This window comes from Trachymyrmex cornetzi, unplaced genomic scaffold (assembly GCF_001594075.2).
Source record: "Trachymyrmex cornetzi isolate Tcor2-1 unplaced genomic scaffold, Tcor1.1 scaffold129, whole genome shotgun sequence".
NCBI classification, from domain to species: domain Eukaryota; kingdom Metazoa; phylum Arthropoda; class Insecta; order Hymenoptera; family Formicidae; genus Trachymyrmex; species Trachymyrmex cornetzi.
Genome location: NW_017295861.1, coordinates 271,127 through 291,190, shown reverse-complemented (window position 1 = coordinate 291,190; position 20,064 = coordinate 271,127). Strand labels below are relative to the sequence as shown.

General features: G+C 27.8%; 2 protein-coding genes across 2 annotated transcripts; one reads left to right on the top strand and one right to left on the bottom strand.

The window, feature by feature from the left end:
* Positions 1 to 3,440: 3,440 nt before the first annotated feature.
* Positions 3,441 to 6,239, top strand: LOC108770546 (trypsin-1). Its single transcript, XM_018522177.1, has 7 exons — positions 3,441 to 3,606; positions 4,046 to 4,205; positions 4,666 to 4,828; positions 4,927 to 5,135; positions 5,320 to 5,522; positions 5,817 to 5,871; positions 6,029 to 6,239. Exons 1-7 carry the CDS (start codon positions 3,538 to 3,540, stop codon positions 6,142 to 6,144), a joined length of 975 nt encoding a protein of 324 aa, XP_018377679.1. The 5' UTR covers positions 3,441 to 3,537; the 3' UTR covers positions 6,145 to 6,239.
* Positions 6,240 to 7,032: 793 nt separating this feature from the next.
* LOC108770545 (soluble guanylate cyclase 89Da) lies at positions 7,033 to 18,343 on the bottom strand. Its single transcript, XM_018522176.1, has 13 exons — positions 18,302 to 18,343; positions 14,074 to 14,273; positions 13,048 to 13,241; positions 12,744 to 12,877; positions 12,099 to 12,335; positions 11,727 to 11,926; positions 11,543 to 11,650; positions 11,281 to 11,449; positions 11,052 to 11,195; positions 8,203 to 8,356; positions 7,888 to 7,997; positions 7,315 to 7,404; positions 7,033 to 7,229 (listed from the first exon to the last, which is right to left on the bottom strand). The coding sequence occupies exons 1-13, from the start codon at positions 18,341 to 18,343 to the stop codon at positions 7,113 to 7,115; spliced, it is 1,899 nt and encodes a 632-aa protein (XP_018377678.1). The 3' UTR covers positions 7,033 to 7,112.
* Between the last annotated feature and the right edge of the window lie 1,721 nt (positions 18,344 to 20,064).

The window sequence follows — 20,064 nt, the reverse complement described above, 5'->3', positions numbered from 1 at the left end:
GAGACAATATCTTCTGATACGTACAATAATAAACTTTGCAATCAGTTGTGTGTGCTTAGGACTAATAATCAAAAAGGTAATTTTAAAAAATTCAGATTCATACAATTTTACGGTATAGATTCGGTATTACAAAAGAGTAAACGGTAATGTAACAATTATTTTGATTTAACCTTACGTGTCACATTACAGAAACGACATACTTTAGGTTGGGTATGATATACCCAACCTAAAGCCTATGGCACACACAAAAACGTAAGGCAAGACAGTAAGCAAATTGGCCAATCACAGCAGAGACTGTAAGACCAATAGCGAATTCATTGTTACAGTTTCCTTACTACTTACTTACATGTTACTTATGTATGTGCCATAGGCTTAATTCAACTACTTATAACTTTCATAAAAATAACATATTCTAAAGAACTTTTTTTTCAACCAAAACGCCAGATATTAAGGAACATAATGTCGTGTATCAAGCCAATGTATTAATAAAAAAGTTATAAGCAATGCAAAAAGCAATGGAAAAAGTATTGGAAAAACATCGGAAAAAAAGCTGCAGAGTATGACATGGTGGCATCGAATTATTAAATATATATAATTAAAATATAAACATTTTATATTGAATGTCTCTTAGGACCCAAACAACACAAAGTAAAAAATTGTGACATAAGACGTCTTTAAGTCGTCTTTTTGACGCAAAAAATGTCTTATGACCCGATTTTATACACTTTTTGTTGTCTGGAAAGTTTTTAATATCTGCTCACAACATATCATAGTAGGATGTTTTGTTGTGGTTACAATCAAGTTAATGTAATAATGGTTTGTCCTTGTTCGATTTCAATGCGCTAGAACAAACTTGCAGCGTGAAAGCAAGAAGTTACACAATTTTATCCCATTAAGATTGTGATTACAATTATAAAAATACTATAAGTTTGTGAGCTGATAAAACGTTTGCAGCTTTTCAAGGATTTTTAATCATCTATAAATAAAGGGATTTGTGCAGTAAACGCAATACGCGATAGATATAAACATGCAAGAAGACCTTCAATTAAAAATGTCACAATTTCCTCTACATAAAACTAAATTGATTCCACATCATTATTTAAACTTACGTACATATCAAGACAGATAAAACATCGTATATTGCAATTTATTAACTTACAGATAATGTTTTTTTGAAAACGCTTATAAAAGTGTCAAATAAGCCATCAAACTCTTTAATCACATTTAATTCATTAAATTTATAAGGAGATTATATTTATTTTTTCTTTTATTAACATCAGATACAATACTTGTGCAATAAAAATATACATCAAGCTTAACTTTTTATCTTTATATTTCATTTGTTTTACTTGCCATATAGATACGTGGCTAAGTAAAAAGTAACTTCAATTCTTATTTAATTGCGAGGGCAAAATTAAGATTAACTTATTGATTTATTTATTATATATGCACATAAAGTTCCACACAACTAGACTAAGCTGTATCTTTAAAATAATTAGACAAGGAAAGAAATGTAAAAAATGATAATTTTAATTTTTTCTTAAGATGTTATGTATATATTTATATATAACATACATATTACATTTATATCTCGAATTGTAATTTTTAAATTGCAATTAAATACGTATCATGACACTATTAATATTCTATATCTTTCTTCCTCTGTTTTCTCGTGTGTGTTTGTGTGTGTGTATTATTTAAACAATTACTTTAATATAATCATGAAGAATTTCTCTTCTTCATTTTTTAATGGCTCTTTTGCTATGTTATCTTTACAACCTTAAACTCTACCTAAGAATTACGTATTACTGTCCTTAGATATTATCTGCAACAACTAATTTCTGCCCGTGAAAAGATTACATTGTAGATTTAATCTGACCCTGAAGATACGTGAAAATAAAGCAAGGCTTCTGATAAAGTTAGACATACATTGAGACAATAAGGTAATGCGTCTCGCCCGCATGAGGGTCTCGTTACCTATATACCTTGACCCACTGTTATAGGTTACAGGTGGTGTACAATCTGTTGCCCTGCCGCTCATCTTATCTCGTTTGTTCAGCAATAATTGAAGTTGATAAGTCAGATCAGACGAAGAAGTGCCGATAAAGACAAAAATGGGAACCTGTCAAAGAATCTGTCATTTTTCACTTGGAATATTATGAATGCGTCACTGTATGCAATATGAAACGTGCGCTTATGTCATAATGCTAAAGATTTGTGAAAGTATATCTTTAACTAAATCAGAACGCTCAAATTACAATGGGATTTATTCAAACTTTCAAATTTACGTCTTTGAAAGTAAGATGTATAATGTACGAACGCTCTTTATTTATGCAATAATATACATACATTTGTTCTTGTATTTACAAAGAAACATTGATCTTTATATGCTTTTATTTAAGAACTAATTTGAAATATATATATAATTTATCTTATGTAATTTCTCAGACAGACCATTCCACCATTATTGCAGTAACATTAGAACATTACAATATTGCTGCCAGCTTTTTTGCTGTATCCGTTACAATCACCACATTTTATTTTATCTAAAAAAAACGCACTTATTAATTCCACAACAAAGTTCTCTTTGAATGTACGTCTTAAATATTTAATAAAAATTGCATTTGTTTTATACTTAAATCTAAAAAATCTTGATCGAAAAATACATTTTTTATAAACATTGCACGCAGAAAAAGGATTTAGTAATATCAGCTAAATACCAGTTGATGGTTCAAACTTTGTTGTTATTGATAAAAGTTGACTATTGAAGACAAAATACATTTACTGACGACATTCAACTTTATTGTTTAAAATTAGAAGCGTACTTAAGTTATGAGTAACTAAGTAAGTGGCAGCTATTTGTCACTATTTTAGCCGCGTAACCGAACATTCCATTCGCAATTGTTTCTGAAACGCTGCCGGTTGCCATTTCACTCTAGTAGAAAATATTTTTTGCTGCAGCATCTAAATTTTAACAGTTAATAAATTGAGCTTTGGCAGCAACGACATTAGCTGTCCCTATTATGAGGACACTACCGCAGCTATATTTTAGCTGCGTTGACTAATCTTTTCTCTGCGTGTGTCAATAATTTTATTTACAATTTATAAAAAAAAATTTTTTTAATGTGGAATGTGCAAAAATAGTGAAAAATTTTTCTATTTAATTACGGCTAATATATTACTTTTAACTAAGACATTCACGTTTGCCCTTTCTTTATTTTAAAAAGAGAAATCACGGGAGAAAAAGAAAAAGGAATTATTTGAAAGATATAACATCTTTAACGAACTTGTTTAACAGATTTCTTACATGCTTACATTTTTCTGTGATGAATTTACATACCGCTAGCCTAAATTTTCACTTCTGCTACCGGCTTGTCCACTATTCCATATAAATAAAGACGTGACACCAAATCGACGGTTTGTGTGAAAGTATAAGCTGCCTCGACAGGAAGTGCGCTGTGGATCAGATCGGTTTGATACTTCTTTCAGTGCACTGCAGGAAATAACGTAGTGCTAAATTTTTAAGTGCTAAAAATAATGCTGTTACGATTTATATTATTATTAATTCTTGTCGTAGTGACAATAACAGTCAGCGTTGATAATGAGGTATCATCGATGTGCTGATTATGTGTTGATGGTGTAGTGTTTTTGCACATTTACGATTACTTACATATACATAAATTATTTTTGAACTAATTTATTATTTGTAAAATAAAATACGTAAAAGAATATATTAAAAGTAATATGTATATATAAACGTAGGAACTCTCAAATTTGTCGCATTTTTTAATTTTATTTACTTATTAAAAATTGTTTTTTTAAATAAATAATTTATTAATGCTGTTTTAAAAAATTTTTTAATATTTAATATTTAGTATCTTTATAATTAATTTGTATACGTGTATATTTTGTATTAAAATATTTTTTATACTACAAGTTTTATAGATGCAGTTAAAATAATTAATCTGAAAAACACTTTTATTGACTTCTATGTGATACAAATATCATAATCTATATAATATAAAAATATATACTTTAATTCCAGTTGCAATCAAATTTAACTATACGTGTAGAGGAGCAAAACTCGAATAGCACAAGTGGAGTTGATAATGATAAAGGATTTTGGGAATGGCTGTTTGGTTCAGTAACACCATATCCATCAACAAACACAGAACTGCAACAACCAGAAAAGTGTTTAAAATGCAGTATGTTTAAATTTAAATTTATAATTTTATGTTAATATTTATGTTTTTAGATATTCTTACACTATAAGTAACGATTATAATTCCTGTCGACTATTTTATACTCACACATACACACACACACACACGTGTGCGCGCGCGCGCGTGTATTCTTTATGTGTACATTTTTATTTCAAACAATAATTTTTTATATAAGGTTTTTTTTAAAAGTTTAAATACAGCCAATTACAGATTATGTTTAGACATCCACTTATTCATGAATCACGCGTGCAGTAATATTAATAAACGTGTATTGTAGAGTTTAAACGTAATCTGTGATTGATCATATTTGAATTCTTATTATTTCACAAACTATTACTTAAAATACAAATTTACCATAACTTTTTTTACTTAACTGTTTAAGAACTTTCTTAGATTCTTAAACGATACTTATATAAATGAGATACTGATTCATTATTTATAGCTTGTGGTTTAACAAATAAACACAATCGCATCGTTGGAGGCGTCGAGACGCTTGTCAATCAATATCCTTGGATGGTCTTATTGTTGTACAGAGGACAATTTTATTGTGGGGGTACAATTATAAATTCACGATATGTACTAACGGCTTGTCATTGCGTTGACAGGTGATCCATCCATTCATATCAATTTTATATATGTATATGCAATTAATATGTATATATATACAAAACGATCGCTAAAATAATCAGATTTTTATTTACAGATTCGATATAAATAAATTGATTGCCCGAATATTGGAACACGACCGGAGCTCAACCAATGAAAGTAAAACGCAGGATTTTCAAATAGAAAAAGTAATCAAGCATCCTAGTTACTCGACTACTAATTACGATAACGATATTGCACTTCTTAAACTGAAAAATGCTATCAAGTTCCAAGGTCCGATGCGACCTGCTTGTCTTCCGGAAAAGGGTATCTCTCATAAAGTTTATGCATTCCTATATACACAAATAATAATAAAAATTTTATTGAAAAACAATGTTTATTTGTTAAATGATCGATATCAAGTATTTTAGATTTTTAAAAATAGACTTTAAAGAATTAGGAAAATAATTTAAATTTGTTCGCATGATAACGAATTAATTATCTTCTTTAGCAAAAACTTTCGCTGGTAAAAAGGGTATAGTAACCGGATGGGGTGCTATCAAGGAAGGTGGTCAGGTATCACACACTTTACAAGAAGTTTTTGTTCCTATTCTTTCAAATGCAGAATGTCGCGCTACGAAATATCCAGCACGCAAAATAACAGATAACATGATGTGTGCGGGTTTGAAGCAGGGCGGCAAGGATTCCTGTCAAGTAAGCAAAAAGTCATATTAATTTTGAATAGTATAAGGAAGTAATATTAAGAAATCAGTTACTTTTAAATCGTTTATCTTAAATAATTAAATATAAATTTTATAGCATATGTTTTGAAATTTAAAGATCATAACATTTTAATTATATAAATAATTGATACAATAAAAATATGACAAATAATGAGTGAAACAAATAAAATCAGCGTAGATGTCTAGCATATATTTTTAATAAACATAAAAACATTGTAAAAAATATTAATTTTTAAGAAAAATAATATAAATTCTCATATTGTAGGGAGACAGCGGTGGTCCGATGCACGTAGAAGAGAACGGTGTTCACCAAGTAGTTGGTAAGTTCAGCTTTAAATTGTATTAATTATTTAATACAGACGACACAAAACGTCGTGAAACTTGAAGAAATTGTAAAATGTAAGAAGACACTTTAAAAAAAACTTGGGAAACCAATCTTACCCAAGAGAAAAAAAATTAAAAAGACTAACTTTATAGGGGTGGTATCCTGGGGCGAAGGATGCGCACAACCCGGATATCCCGGGATTTATGCCAGAGTAAATCGATACCTGACATGGATTGGACACAACACAAACGATGGCTGTTATTGTTGATATATATTTTTCATATAGACTGATATATTTATTTTAGTTAATTCATTATTTATATAACAATAGAAAATACGCAAACTGCAAAAACAATCAATAAAGCGCACAATGAGATGTACATTGCAGTTAATAATTCTTACTGAATGAGATTAAGAATTAAAAATTCATTACATTATGATATGATAATTATTTAACATATATTTATTTATTTCTATTATATACGTAAATGTACGTAATGCTTCACAACTGTATACATAATGTACGTTACGGTCTGTGACATTTTCATCACACGAATTGTATACACACATTGTGTATTCAATGATTAAAAATTAAGGCACGTGCGCCCTTCACTTTGGTTAATATTCACAATATAGAATGTATAAAAAAAGAAAGTAACAAAACTTTCTCTGTTTTTCGCAATCAGACGACTTCGATGAAAACTCATATACATACATACATTGTATATGTTGTTTACATCACGCAATAAATAATAGATGCAATTTTTAATTAATTTGAATACAATGTGTATAAATATCTCGGGAAATATAAGTTTTACAGAAAAGTGTTTCAGACAAAAGTAATATGGTTTAAAAATATTTATTTACTGATCCTATCAGTTTGACCTTGGGTTGCGTAGCCAAGGGTGTTCCATTTCAGAAAATCAATGTAACCTTGACCTGACCTTGGCCAAGCCAGGTGGGGAGCTTCGCAACCCAAGGTCAAACTGATAGGATCAGTAAATAGATATTTTTAAACCATATAACTTTTGTCTGAAACACTTTTCTGTAAAACTTATATTTCCCGAGATATTTAGGTGTCCCGACCTTTTTGGGACACCCTATATATACATACATATATATATATATATAAATTGTCAACACAGCTTGGTTCCTTTTTAATAGATGAAACATACATTTTATAGCAATTACAGCAATAGCGAGTATGAATTTTATTTTATTTATTATTAAAGTACTCTATATACTAGTAACTAAAAGACCTTTAATTTCTACATTTTCATCATTTGATATTTCTTCCTTCATTTCATTATTTGCCGTTGATTCCAGCCAATATGTCTCCATATTTCCTTTTCCCTTTACATAATAAATAAATATAACTCTGTACAGATGTACGTGATATACGATGTATGATTAATTAATACATTTTCATAATACAAACCTTTATCTTAACAACTCCACGTGATTCGGTATGATAACGTCCTTTTGGTAACAAAGCTTTGGTGCTAGAAGAAATATGCACCTTTCCCGGCTACGCCATACAATGTAATTAAATAGAATAAAAATATAAGAATTCAAAAGAGAAAATACAACAGATTTGTAAAGTAATAAATGTGTTCTTAATTAATTCAAATTGTCTTGATATATGTAATTTACGTAATTGATATACTTTTTTAACTGTAGTTTTGTAAAATTACATTATCAATTTAAATTATTTATCGTGTATGCTATTTAGATATTCGATGTTTGTTTATAAAAACTAATTGAATTATAGATTAGGATCTTTGATCATTACCTTTTGTACCAAACTAATTTAATATATGAATAAAAATTAGAAGACATGAAACATTAGTCTTTTGACACATGAGCGGTGTATAGCGCGAGATTGGATTGATTGTGAGATATTTATCAATCTATATCAAATAAAACGTTTTAATATGGATTGTATCTTATATTTGGATTTATAAGCGCTTAATGTTATTTATGTTAAGAAAAGCTAAGATAACTGTATTACCAGACTAGAAGTCTGCATTCTGGAGGCCGTGTTAACAGTATCCCCAAAGAAACAATATCTCGGTACTTTGATGCCGACCACTCCGGCAACCGCTGGTCCAGAATGAATGCCTTAAAGGTTTCACAATAAATACTATTATCTTAATTAATTAAATTAATTTCTTCATGTATTCGTCGTCTTGCTATACGATGTAATAGTTAGTTTTTACAAGGATAAAATTATTCAAAATATCGAGGAAACGAAGCCATATCCCAAAAAATACAAAAAATATATATTACGTCCGAGAAGTTAGACAACTATGTGCAGGATTGTTACCTATGCGGATTCGTATATCCAATCCGGAGGGTAATTTGAGGGATCGAACGTGCTCGATGAGTTGCAGGGAAACGTCGGCGACGTTTTGTGCATGGTTTTCGTTTCTGTCCGGTGCACCGCTAGCTGCCATATACACGCTACCAACGGTCTCCACCTATTACGACATAATTGTAAAAATGGGTGCATCCAGAAGCGACGACCGCTCACTGAGCGCTCATTAAGCAAAAAAGAGATTAATCTATTATTAATATGTTTATTTATTATAATTCGTAACGTAGAATAATTTTGTCTATAGATAATCTTTAATATCATATTTCTTAATTATTTATTACTGTTTATTATTTCTTTAATGCCGTAAGGTTATGTAGCGTAATTTTAAGTCGCTCCATCGCTCACTGAGCACTACATAACCTTACGGCCTAAACACGGCCGTAAAAAAATTGATTGATTAAAATCGAATCAATTGATATCTACATTCCGATATGCTACAATACAGAAATTAAAAGTTTCGACGCAAATATCGAATATCGAAAGAGCTAATGATACGATATTTCAAAATATCGATTATATCGGAACATCCCTAACCCAATGGCAAATGCGTGATTAACGATATCACATCGTAACTCAGATAAAAACTATCTTCGTGACCCAATAATACAAAAAAATGTTTCAGTTACGTATGGTTGAGTCAAAATATAACGAATCGCATATTTTGTAATTTTATGTAATTAAGATATTTGCCCGTTTTTATATAACTTTAATTATTTAACTCTCTTTATTTTGTTTTGTTTTATGACTCAGGGCATCAGTGATATTTTCGGGCAAGTCAAGATAAATCTAATTAAGCAAGAAAATATACAAAGTGTCCCGTAAGTTTTGGCCAATTGCTTTTGTGTAGATAGAGCGGATTAAACTGAGTCAAAAAATTCTCTACCATTTTACAATTTTTGTAATAGTTAACAAGATATTAATTACTAAAGACAAAAATCATTTATTTTCTTCCCACAAAATTTTTCTAAAAAGTTTTTTCAGAATTTTCATCAACTTTTTAGTACTGTATTTTCTTATTTTTATCAACATGAGAAAATATGGTATTAAAAAATACGGTATTAAAAAATTCTGAAAAATCCTGAAAAAATTCTCAAAACTTTATGAGAAGAAAATTAAAGATTTTTGTCTCTTGTAGTTTTTCTGTAAAATTGATAGTATATGAGTAAAAAATTATTCAAGACCAATATTTAGCGATTTTTAGTAATTAATATCTTGTTAACTATTTTAAATTGCAAAATAGTAAAGGACCTTTCGACTCAATTTAGTCCGCTCTATCTACACAAAAGCGATTGGCCAAAACTTACAGTACACCCTGTGTACGATTTTGGCTAAGATAACTTTTAACGGATCATGTATTATATATCATTTTAGATTATATATATATATATATATATGCAGTATTTTAAGGTTGGGTATCAATGCTAAGTTAAAAAGTTAATTAATTATTTAATTATATTTTAGAGTCTTAACTTTTGGCTAAGATAACTTTTAACGGGTCACGTATTATATATCATTTTAGATTATATGCAGAATTTCAAGATTGGGTGTCAATGATAAGTTAAAAAGTTAAAAGGTAAGTTCAAAAATTAAAAAGTTAATTAATTATTTAGTTACATTTTAGAGTCTTAACTTTTCTACCTTTTACATAGTTATATTTTACCGGTAACTATTAACTTTTAATTTGATTTTTTAAAAGTTAACATCAGGGTTGGATAGTTGATGTTATACGGATTCCTACTTAGATTATATGCTTATACATTCATGTCCGTGGAGATACGTTTTTCTACTTTTAAATAAATGCAAATTTTTCATTTATGTTTTAGCAAAGAATAAAGAGATTTGAAAGCGATCCGTCATCATGACCTAAATCACGATCTTCTTTAAAAATACACGGAAGTACAATTTACTGCTTTACAGAGAAAAAAAATTTTACTTATTTCAAGAAAAAATTATTTGATTCAAGAAAATAATTTTTCAAATAGTCCCTAGCAGGCATTTAATTAATTTATGAAACAATTTTCTCGTTACTAGTAAATATTTTTGGTAACCAAGAAATTGCTTTTTAAAATAAAAATTATATTTTATAAAAAGTAATCAATGTACGATTTCTAATACTCATGTCATAAATTTAAGAAAAATGTTCTCTTATTAACAACAATCAGATTCAAGTAATGACATTTATTAAATTTAATAAAACAATTTTCTACTGACAAGTAATTGTGTTTTTATTAGAATAAAATATTTTCTTTATTGATAAATTATTTGCTTCAGGATAATATTTTATTGGAACAAAAAACAAATTTATTGTGGCAAGTAATTCTTTCAATCAATAAATTACAGTTCAAGAAAATGTGTTTACTTGAAACAGGTAAATTTTTTTTTCCGTGCAGGAATTATTTTTTGATGTCCCAGAATAATCACGCCAAAGCTGATCAAAATTCGTAAAATACATATGTGAGTCTCTCCTTGTTAGTTAAAAAAGTTAACTTCTTAACTTAGTTTTTAATTTAATTTTTAAAAAATTAACCTTGAATCATGAAAAAAAACAAATTTAACTTTTAACTTTTTAATTACTTTTTTTCATTAAATAACTTTTAATTCAATTAATGTAATTATGGATTAACTTTTATCTTAACTAAGTTAAATTTTCAAAGCTGTAAATTATAACTTAACTTAGTTTTAAAAAAATTAATTTATCCAACTCTGCAGAATTTAATATGTTTATATTTAACATAAACATATTAAATTCTGCATTATCTCGAACGAAATAATACTTCTAATAAAATGATTAATCTTACTTTGTACACATTAAACTGATCCATCAATGTATCGAAACAGGAGAAAACGGCATTCATTGATAAAACAATGTCCATCGCTCCTTCAATGGTTGAATAATCAAAGTCGCATAATTCGCAGAAAAGAACTGTTATTGATTCAAATGACTGTAAGTAAAGCATTTTTAAATAGTTATTAGATAAAATCCAAAGGATCTTGAAGTGATTAAGATTGTAAAGTATATTTGCATACCTCGCAAGTGCTCAGTGAACTGGCTCCGGCTCGTAATCGGTCTGCTACTGTTTGTGGAATCATAGAATATAGAAGCTCATCGCTCTTGTTTTTCCATCGATCCAGTAATACATAGCTGTTTTCTAGTTCCGTCGATCTTTGCTCTGCCCTCTCAAACATCATTTCCAACCTGCAAATAATATAAATTATATATCCGAAAAATCTTATGAGTTGTATTCAATTTGAGATGAAATCGTTCTTTTCTATTATTTAAAAATATAACCTTCCGCAATGCTGCCATCCTGCCAACACCAATTCTTTGCTCATACCATGAGGATTTAGGTCATTCAAATACAGACCCATATTAAGAAGGTCATCTAAACTGTTGATCCTGTTGCAATAAAATAATTTATTATAAATCCATTATCTTATGGAAAATGTAATTTATGGTAACATTAATTACTTACAAAGGACTACAGAGAAATATAATAGCTTTAATGTCCTCGATATATCTCATTTGACCCTTCAATAAGATACTTCTCGCACCTTGACTCCCACGCCTATCTAAACCACTGCTTGTGCTTGGCACGTTATCTGGATCTATCATAAAATAATCATTTGCTCTAATTAGTTCCAATTCAAATATCACTGAATGCAAGTACATTACCTAAAAATGAAACATTTATGTATATCAAATGTTATATTTATGCACATATGTATAATCTATATAGATCATAATACTCTAATTGTAATATATATTACAATTAGAGTATTATTTTAATTTATAAAACTTACGTTGCAACCTTTAAAGTATATATATTATAATTTGTATTACTTACGTTCCCCCATGTAAACGGAATTCCCTTTGGTCTTCTTAATTTGAATATTTCTGAAACATGCCTGTTTAAAATGGACGTGGTACCACCCCATGCTTGAAGCAATTTATCACCAACTCCTAGTATTCTCATGTCCTTGTTCATGATGACACCAAATGGAAAAAGGCGTAAGAAAAATGTGCAACTTATCGGTGGTAATTCACGGCCTAATGGAGTATTCATTCTATTGTTTTTCGCAATCTAATTCCCAATGTAAATTGCATAAAACATTAAAAAATAAATGTTAAATGTATTATAAATAATATACATATAATTGTAGTTTAATAAATATTTAACTGATAATAAACGCAATTACACTAAAAAGTCGAAAGCATAATTTAATACTGCAATAGTATATGTATTGATAATTAATTACATCTAGATTTTCTAAAAATACAAAATGTGGAAACATTTTGCACCAAATATTTTTTTTATTTTTTATTTGTTCATTCTAAAAATTTTGCCATTTTTTGAAACTTTTAAGCAGCACTGTATAATATAATAATAACTTATTATATATATATATATATATATGTATATTTTACGATAGCCTTTTTATAATCTTTTCGAAAGAAAGAAGGTACGATATAATCTCAATTTAAAACTCACATATTGCTGGTTGTTGAAATTAATACGAAATTTAACCATTACGCTTCGAGATCCTGGAATATTATTTGAACTTTCTAATACTTTGATATCCAATTCTGTATTATATAAGTCTTTCGCTATTTGAAATAATTGTCCTACAAAAAGTAGAACATTTTATATATAATAGAAAATATAATTGAACCAAAGATTTACTCGTATCTGTATCTTTCTTTTTTTCATATACTTGTATGAACGTTTTGATAATATAGCAGTATAATTTTTTTATATTTATGATGTGAAACAAAAAAAAAAGATAAATTCTTACCCATAAGGTAATGCGTAAAACCTTGCCGAGTACTTCTGTAAACCAAAACAACACCCTGTGGATCGACATGCGTTGTATACATAGATGGACTCTTCATTTTTGGATACGTGAATCTCATTTGCATGTGAATATTGTCTACACTTTGTAAAAAATCACAAAAATAACGACCAGTTGCTTTTATAGTACAATCATACCTAAAAAAATAAACTATGTATTATGTGCAAATTTTATTAATTTTTTTTTGTAAGCATAAGTATAATATTTTTTTAAATATACAATATGTATACATAAGCAATTCTAATTGAATTAATTTATTATGTTGACACGTGTATAAACTTCTACGCACATTTCTTAAAATTTGTGAAATCTAAAGGAAACATTTTGCATTTTATATGTGTAGTTTCTATCGCTTCAACTTTCGATGATCGTAAATTTCATATAATTAAAAGGAGAAAGTATTCGAAATTTGGAAATAGTATTAAAAATAATAAAAATCTATAAAAAAGTAGAACATAGTAAAAAAATCTAACGGTAGTTAAGTCCAAGAGATGTAACGCTACTTAATTTTATTTGTTTCTAAAAGAAACAGACAGAATCAAGTAGCATTACATATAATGACAAACATAATAAATATAAATTATAAAGGAAATAAGAGACCGTATCAACTCCTAAACGAAAGAGCGCAATATATTATAAAGATGTAACTCTTTTTTCATCACGTCATAAAGTAAGCTCCAAAAGCTCAAAGATATATAAGAACCATTAATAATAAATTTTTCGATTCGAGGCGAAAATCCTGTAAGTCCGAAAGTGCGAAGTAAAAAGATAATATGATGATTTAGACAAAAAGGGACTGAAATAAAATTAGAATTGAAATTGTATTTTATGATTATTATCTGTGTACGTAAAATTGAGATGATTATGCAGTGTTCTATATATGTAGTTAATTATATTTTAAAAATTACATAGAATTGTCATCATGTTTTAAAGTTAAACTTGTGTACATTTTTTAAATACATTACTTACCCTAAATTACTAAAAAATCTAACAAAACACTTTCCAAAAAATTGCATAATGTTATCCATAGAATCACCAGTATACGCAGCAAGAGCCATTGCCAAATTAGTCATTAGCACATCTGGATATATATGTCTTGTATTAAAAACTATATGTTTGCAATCAGCTTTCTCTAAAATTCTAAGCCATACTTCTTCGCCAAATTCTAACTGTAAAAAATATTTTTAGTATATATGTTAAATATTTCATATTTTTATATTTAATTCAATTTAATATTTTAATATTTTATCTTCTAATTTATATAACATAGATATCTGAAATGAATAAACTTGGTACAACATGAAAAAAGCTATAATAAAAGCTATAATATATTACAATAATAAGTTGTAATTCTCCTCTCTCTAATAAATTAATATAAATAATTAATTAAAACAGTTAAAATTCAATGTAAATGTAGAACAAATAACTCATAAACGGAACGTAGAGTATTATTTGGTAAAGATAAGTATTTGCAATAATACCTTTGTTCCGTCTGATAATAAATTCCATGGATCAATTATAAGTCGATTTAGATAATCAAACCAATTTCCCAGTTCCCATATGTTAATTAATCTTTCTTTTATTAGGATGAGATGCAGTCACGAAAATGAATATGTGATCTTTAATGAGGAAAGCTCTCAGAAGCCATATCGCAAATGAACACGCAAATTTACAAATTGAAATAATCTAACAACTAAGAAATAACTAAGAAATAATTTAATATTTAAAAATATTTTTAATTTTACAAAGATGTTTTAAAAAATTTTTAAAAAGAATAAACTGATTTAAAGAAATGGATTTACTAAAGATACATGAAAATAAATAAAATTGTTAATAATTAATGATACAGTACATATAATATATTATAATTAATAATTCCTATTTTTATCGTAAATTAAAATTTATAATATTGTCATTATTTATGCATTGTGTGTATAAATATAAAATACTAAAGATAATAAAAAAGAATAAAAATAGTAAAGAAATGTATCAATGTAACCTAAGTTATATTTAATATAAAGAAAAAACATAAATAGAAGTATCATTAAGAGATATTTACCTATTACGGCTGGTATTCATAGTCGATTCTTATTTCAAGACCGTCTTAAGTAATGTCTTAAGGCACTAACGGGACCCTCTGATTGGTTCGTGACTTCTTAAGACCATATTTAAGACGATTTTGAATATAAGAATCGACTATGAATACCGCCCTAAGAGATAATCTATATAATTATAAGAAAGATATAAGAAAAAAATAAGGAAGATATTATCAAAACAAATTAATATAATCGACCTTACATGTTGACAAATAGGGGATTCTATTTTTAGAACTTTGTGCAATTGAAACATCGGAGATTAAAAGGAAGTAGTTATAAGTCCATTCATATTCAAGTGCCTCGCTTATTATATATCTATAAAGCGTTTCCTTCGCAAGTACGTGGCATACATTATAAGTACCTACGTAGATCAAAATTTTCAAAATAATTTTCAAGAAAAAATAAAACGTACTAAGTTAATTAATTATTATGATAATGTAATAATATTAATTATTGTATGTAACTAACAATAACGCGTAAAATAATGTTATTACGAACATTATCATTAAATCTTACTTTAAATTTCATAAAGAATTAGACAGATTGATAAATGAGTTTAATTTCGATTCTGTTTGTCTCTACAAAAAGACAGAGTAACGAAAATTGCAAATATAGCTTAAAGATAAACGTATTCAACCTTAACTCTACAATTAAACATCCGGTGAGTATACATACAGTTCATTAAAATGGATGCTGACAAACGTGCAATTAATATAGATTTACCGAATGTATTAGCACGTCGATACAAACGTTTTAATTATGATACAATTTACATATTATATTTATTTTTTCATCATTTTTTGAGATAAAAATTTACAAAAATTTTAATAAAATATAAATAAACTAATATAATAAAAGAATATGTAATATACATATCTATAGAACTACATTTATATACTTGACAAATATAGTAAAAGTACTGAATTTTCTATTAAAAATATAATCTTATTTTTATTATATGAGATAGAAAATAACTTAAATTGACATTTATTTTTAATTTATCAAATTTTTAAATGTTACATAAATTTATCATAATTTTTTTTAATTATACATATATAAGTATATAATATATTTTTTCTGAAAATAAAATGTCTCTCGGAGGAAAAAAGAACATGTTAGGAAACATGATAGGATTCATTAAAATCTGCGCAGCTAGGAGATAAATGTCCTTTAACGCATAAAAAAAATTGATCGCATTTATTTAACGTGAAACGCGTGAAGAAGAAATTACCTTTGAAGTTATTAATAAAAAGAGAAAAGTAATCAAATAATTAAGTGAAAGAATTTGTCTGAGAAACAGTTTTAATATTTTTAAATTGCAGAAACTTTTGATTTTCATCAGCACAATATTCACAATCTCAAACTTCTTAAATTGAATATTTCCAAGAGCAACTGCGCCACTATAATCTTATCAAACTTGCGATTCTGTATGTTATTCGCAATAAACAGAGCTAAAATTTTGAAATATAAAAAGAGCATAAAATCAGATTTCCAAACTCCTGCCAAATTTAATAAATCATTTTTTTTAATTTTTAAATGCAGTTTAATTGATTAAATTAAAAATATTTAAAAAATGTTAAATTATTTTATGAAAAAAGATTAAAAAGAAAACAATTTTAATAATTAAGTAAATTAATAAAAAATATGTGCTAATTTAGAACACTTATAAATTGTAAAATTATATTATTTATGATTTTATATAATAGAGGAAAGTTGCCGATACTGACATAGGTCTCCTAAAGTGACCCCCTTATTTTTCGGAAACTAATTATTGCACTTTATTAATACTAATAAAATCATGATCTGTTTAGCTAATTAAAGAAGTACAAACTCATAATTCGTAGGTTTGTGGCTTGTTTCTATATCAAATCAGCTAAAAACGAATTCTATAAATGCGAAAATAAAATTCTTACGATTTTCTTTTACAAATTGTGAGGTTTAAATAATAGTGACTATATTATTGATAATATTACGTCATTTTAAATACTTGTAGTTTCCGAAATAAGTTTTATTTATATTATTTTTTCTTAGTCTTTTCATAATACGATTTTTAATTTAAAATTGGGGTGCAGCGTAAACCGACACACCTGTCCGTAAAACAGACCATGAGCTAACTTAATCTTTATAATGTTGCTTTATAGTGTCAAATAAGTCTATTGGAGCTGAAGGCAATCGTGCATATATGGAACAACTCTAGAAAAACTATCACATTACAATTTGCATCTCGCAGAACAGCATAAAGTAAATATGCATATAATTCAATAAAAATGTTTTATAACGAAAATGATTCTGAAAAATCTTATATACATTCACTTATACTTTATACAGATAATTCTTGTAAAAGAAAAAGAATAGGAATACGTAGCATTACTACCTACTGTGTCAGTTTTGTAGCCCATTTTGTCAGCTCATTTTTGCATAACTTACGAAAAATTAAATTATTGCAAAATTGCTAACAGTATTATAACAATTGCTTATACTATCTGATAGAAGACACTTTTTACTTTGTATTTATGTTTTTGAAGTTGTATTTTTACTTTTTGTTTAAGAAATATTGTCTAAAAACAAAATGGTATGTCGGTATCGGTGACCTTCCTCTACATAAATTTTTATTTACCGAAATTGAAGAAATAAAAAAACATTATAAATAATTAATACATAAGCAATTTATAATATAAATGATTATAAGGCACCAACGTTACTTTGACTTTAAACGACACTTAAAACTTTATCTATCTCATTTTAAAGCGAAAGAAAAACAGAAACAGAGAGAGTTTTAAGCCTTGCTTAAAGTCAAAGTAATATTGATGCAACTGGGCCTTAATCATTTATTTTTTTCGAATAGTGGTGTAGTAATTTATAATAAAAATTAAAGAGTTTTTTCAATAATAAGACAACTTTTAATTTTTGCCATTATTTACAAGGAAAAACAAATTTTAAAAAATTATGTAGAAAACTGCTTATCATAAAGAAAAACAAAGAAAACAAATAAAATTTGAATTCAAACTCAATCGTTGTCCAAGTACATATGTCACAAGTAAGCTGTATATCCTATGTTAGCCAAATATACAATATCAATTCTATGATTTGTTTGTACCGACCTGTATGAAATATTGCACACTTTCCAGCAGCATCCCGTACATTTTGACGAACACGAATTTCACTTTATTTTGAGCGTTTATTAATTAAATTAAAAATAGAGGAAATATTCGAATTTATAAAACGTTTTTTCGCAATCTTACAACACTAGCAAACCGAAATCCTTCACGTTATCTAGCTCCATTGTAATTGCAACGTTCAGAAGACAAGTGTTTCGCGCCATTAGAATCACAACCATGGTACCCAGTGTCATTTAAACAATAGACTCCCTTCGATGCAGTAAAGAGAGGGAAGTTGAATGATGTGCGATAGATCCTGTTTCGACTGTGGCTTGAGGGTTACTCAAGCTAACAAGAAAGGAGTGGAGAGATGTACCTATGCGATGCGTGTGCGCAGACTTTATTGCTGTTTTACGGAGACGTTTATCCTGAATGTTTTAAGAAATAAATTTTAACTCACAATTATTTGATGTATATTAAAATTATTTACGTTTAATTTCTAGAGAGTGATTTATTAATTATATTTCGAATAATTAAAAGATTCTTTTCATTAATATTTACGTCTTAATATATTACAATAAATTTGTTTCCAATAGAATACATAAAGATATATTGCTTGAGAATACAGGTGTTCTTAAAATTATTAAACACTTCAGAAAATATATAAATAATTTTTCCAATTGTGTTTTTATAATTAAATTATAAAGGGTGTCATTAAATTACGGCACTACCCCCTGAGCAGGTAGAGCATATAAACCAACATTTAGCGATTTTTAATAATTAATATGTTGTTAACCATTGCGAAAATCGTAAAATGGTAGAAGAATTTTCGACTCAGTTTAGTCCACTCTACCTGCTCAGGATGGGTAGTGCCGTATTTTAATGACACCCTGTATAAACTTAGATATAAATACATTTCGTCAATATATTCTTCATCAAAAAAAATCTACGTGATGTCGAGATACTCGCTTGATCTTCCATATATACGATCATATTTTTACTCCCTCTATATCTGTAATACCTAGATCTTTTAAATTAAATGTAAAAATCTTCATTTAACAAAAATTGAAAATTGAGCAAAAATGAGAAAAAAATAGAAATTTGTTTAAAAATGTATAACTTAACATTAAAAAACCAAATCTATCTTCATTATTTCAGACAAATTTAAGAGTAAACTAAATTTTACTTTTACTAAAAGTAACCAAGATTGCAGAGAGTTAAAATTAAGTAAGCGGAGTGATGAGATATTCTTTGTAACTGAAAGATGAAAGAATAGAACAAGAATCTATTCGTTTCCACATATCCATATAAAGAAATGACAATACATTTCAAAAGATAATGCCAATGAAGGTCGTATAAAACATCTAGGTATTATTTCCAGAAAACGGAAATATGTAGATCAAATATGTATCTTCATTCGTGCATTTTTACTTCGTCAAAAGAGTCAATACAAAGTTGCGATTATATATCATAATTTTTATATCATCTCTTGATTCAATTATAAGCCTTAATATTCTCAATCATTCGGCAAGAGTCCAAGGAGCTCAATGGCAGGCTTGTCGCTACATTTGTTTCAATTCTGTCACATTACTCCGAATTCCATGTTTATCCGGCAGAGTCTGATGTAGGCGTGAGCGTGCTGCGTGACGAGAATTCTTACCACGTGTTGGCAAAAGGAATGACGCACGGCCTACTCGGCGTACTCGCACTACTCGCCGCCGTAACAGAGAGATACGAACATATTTACGCGTGCGTATACGTACATG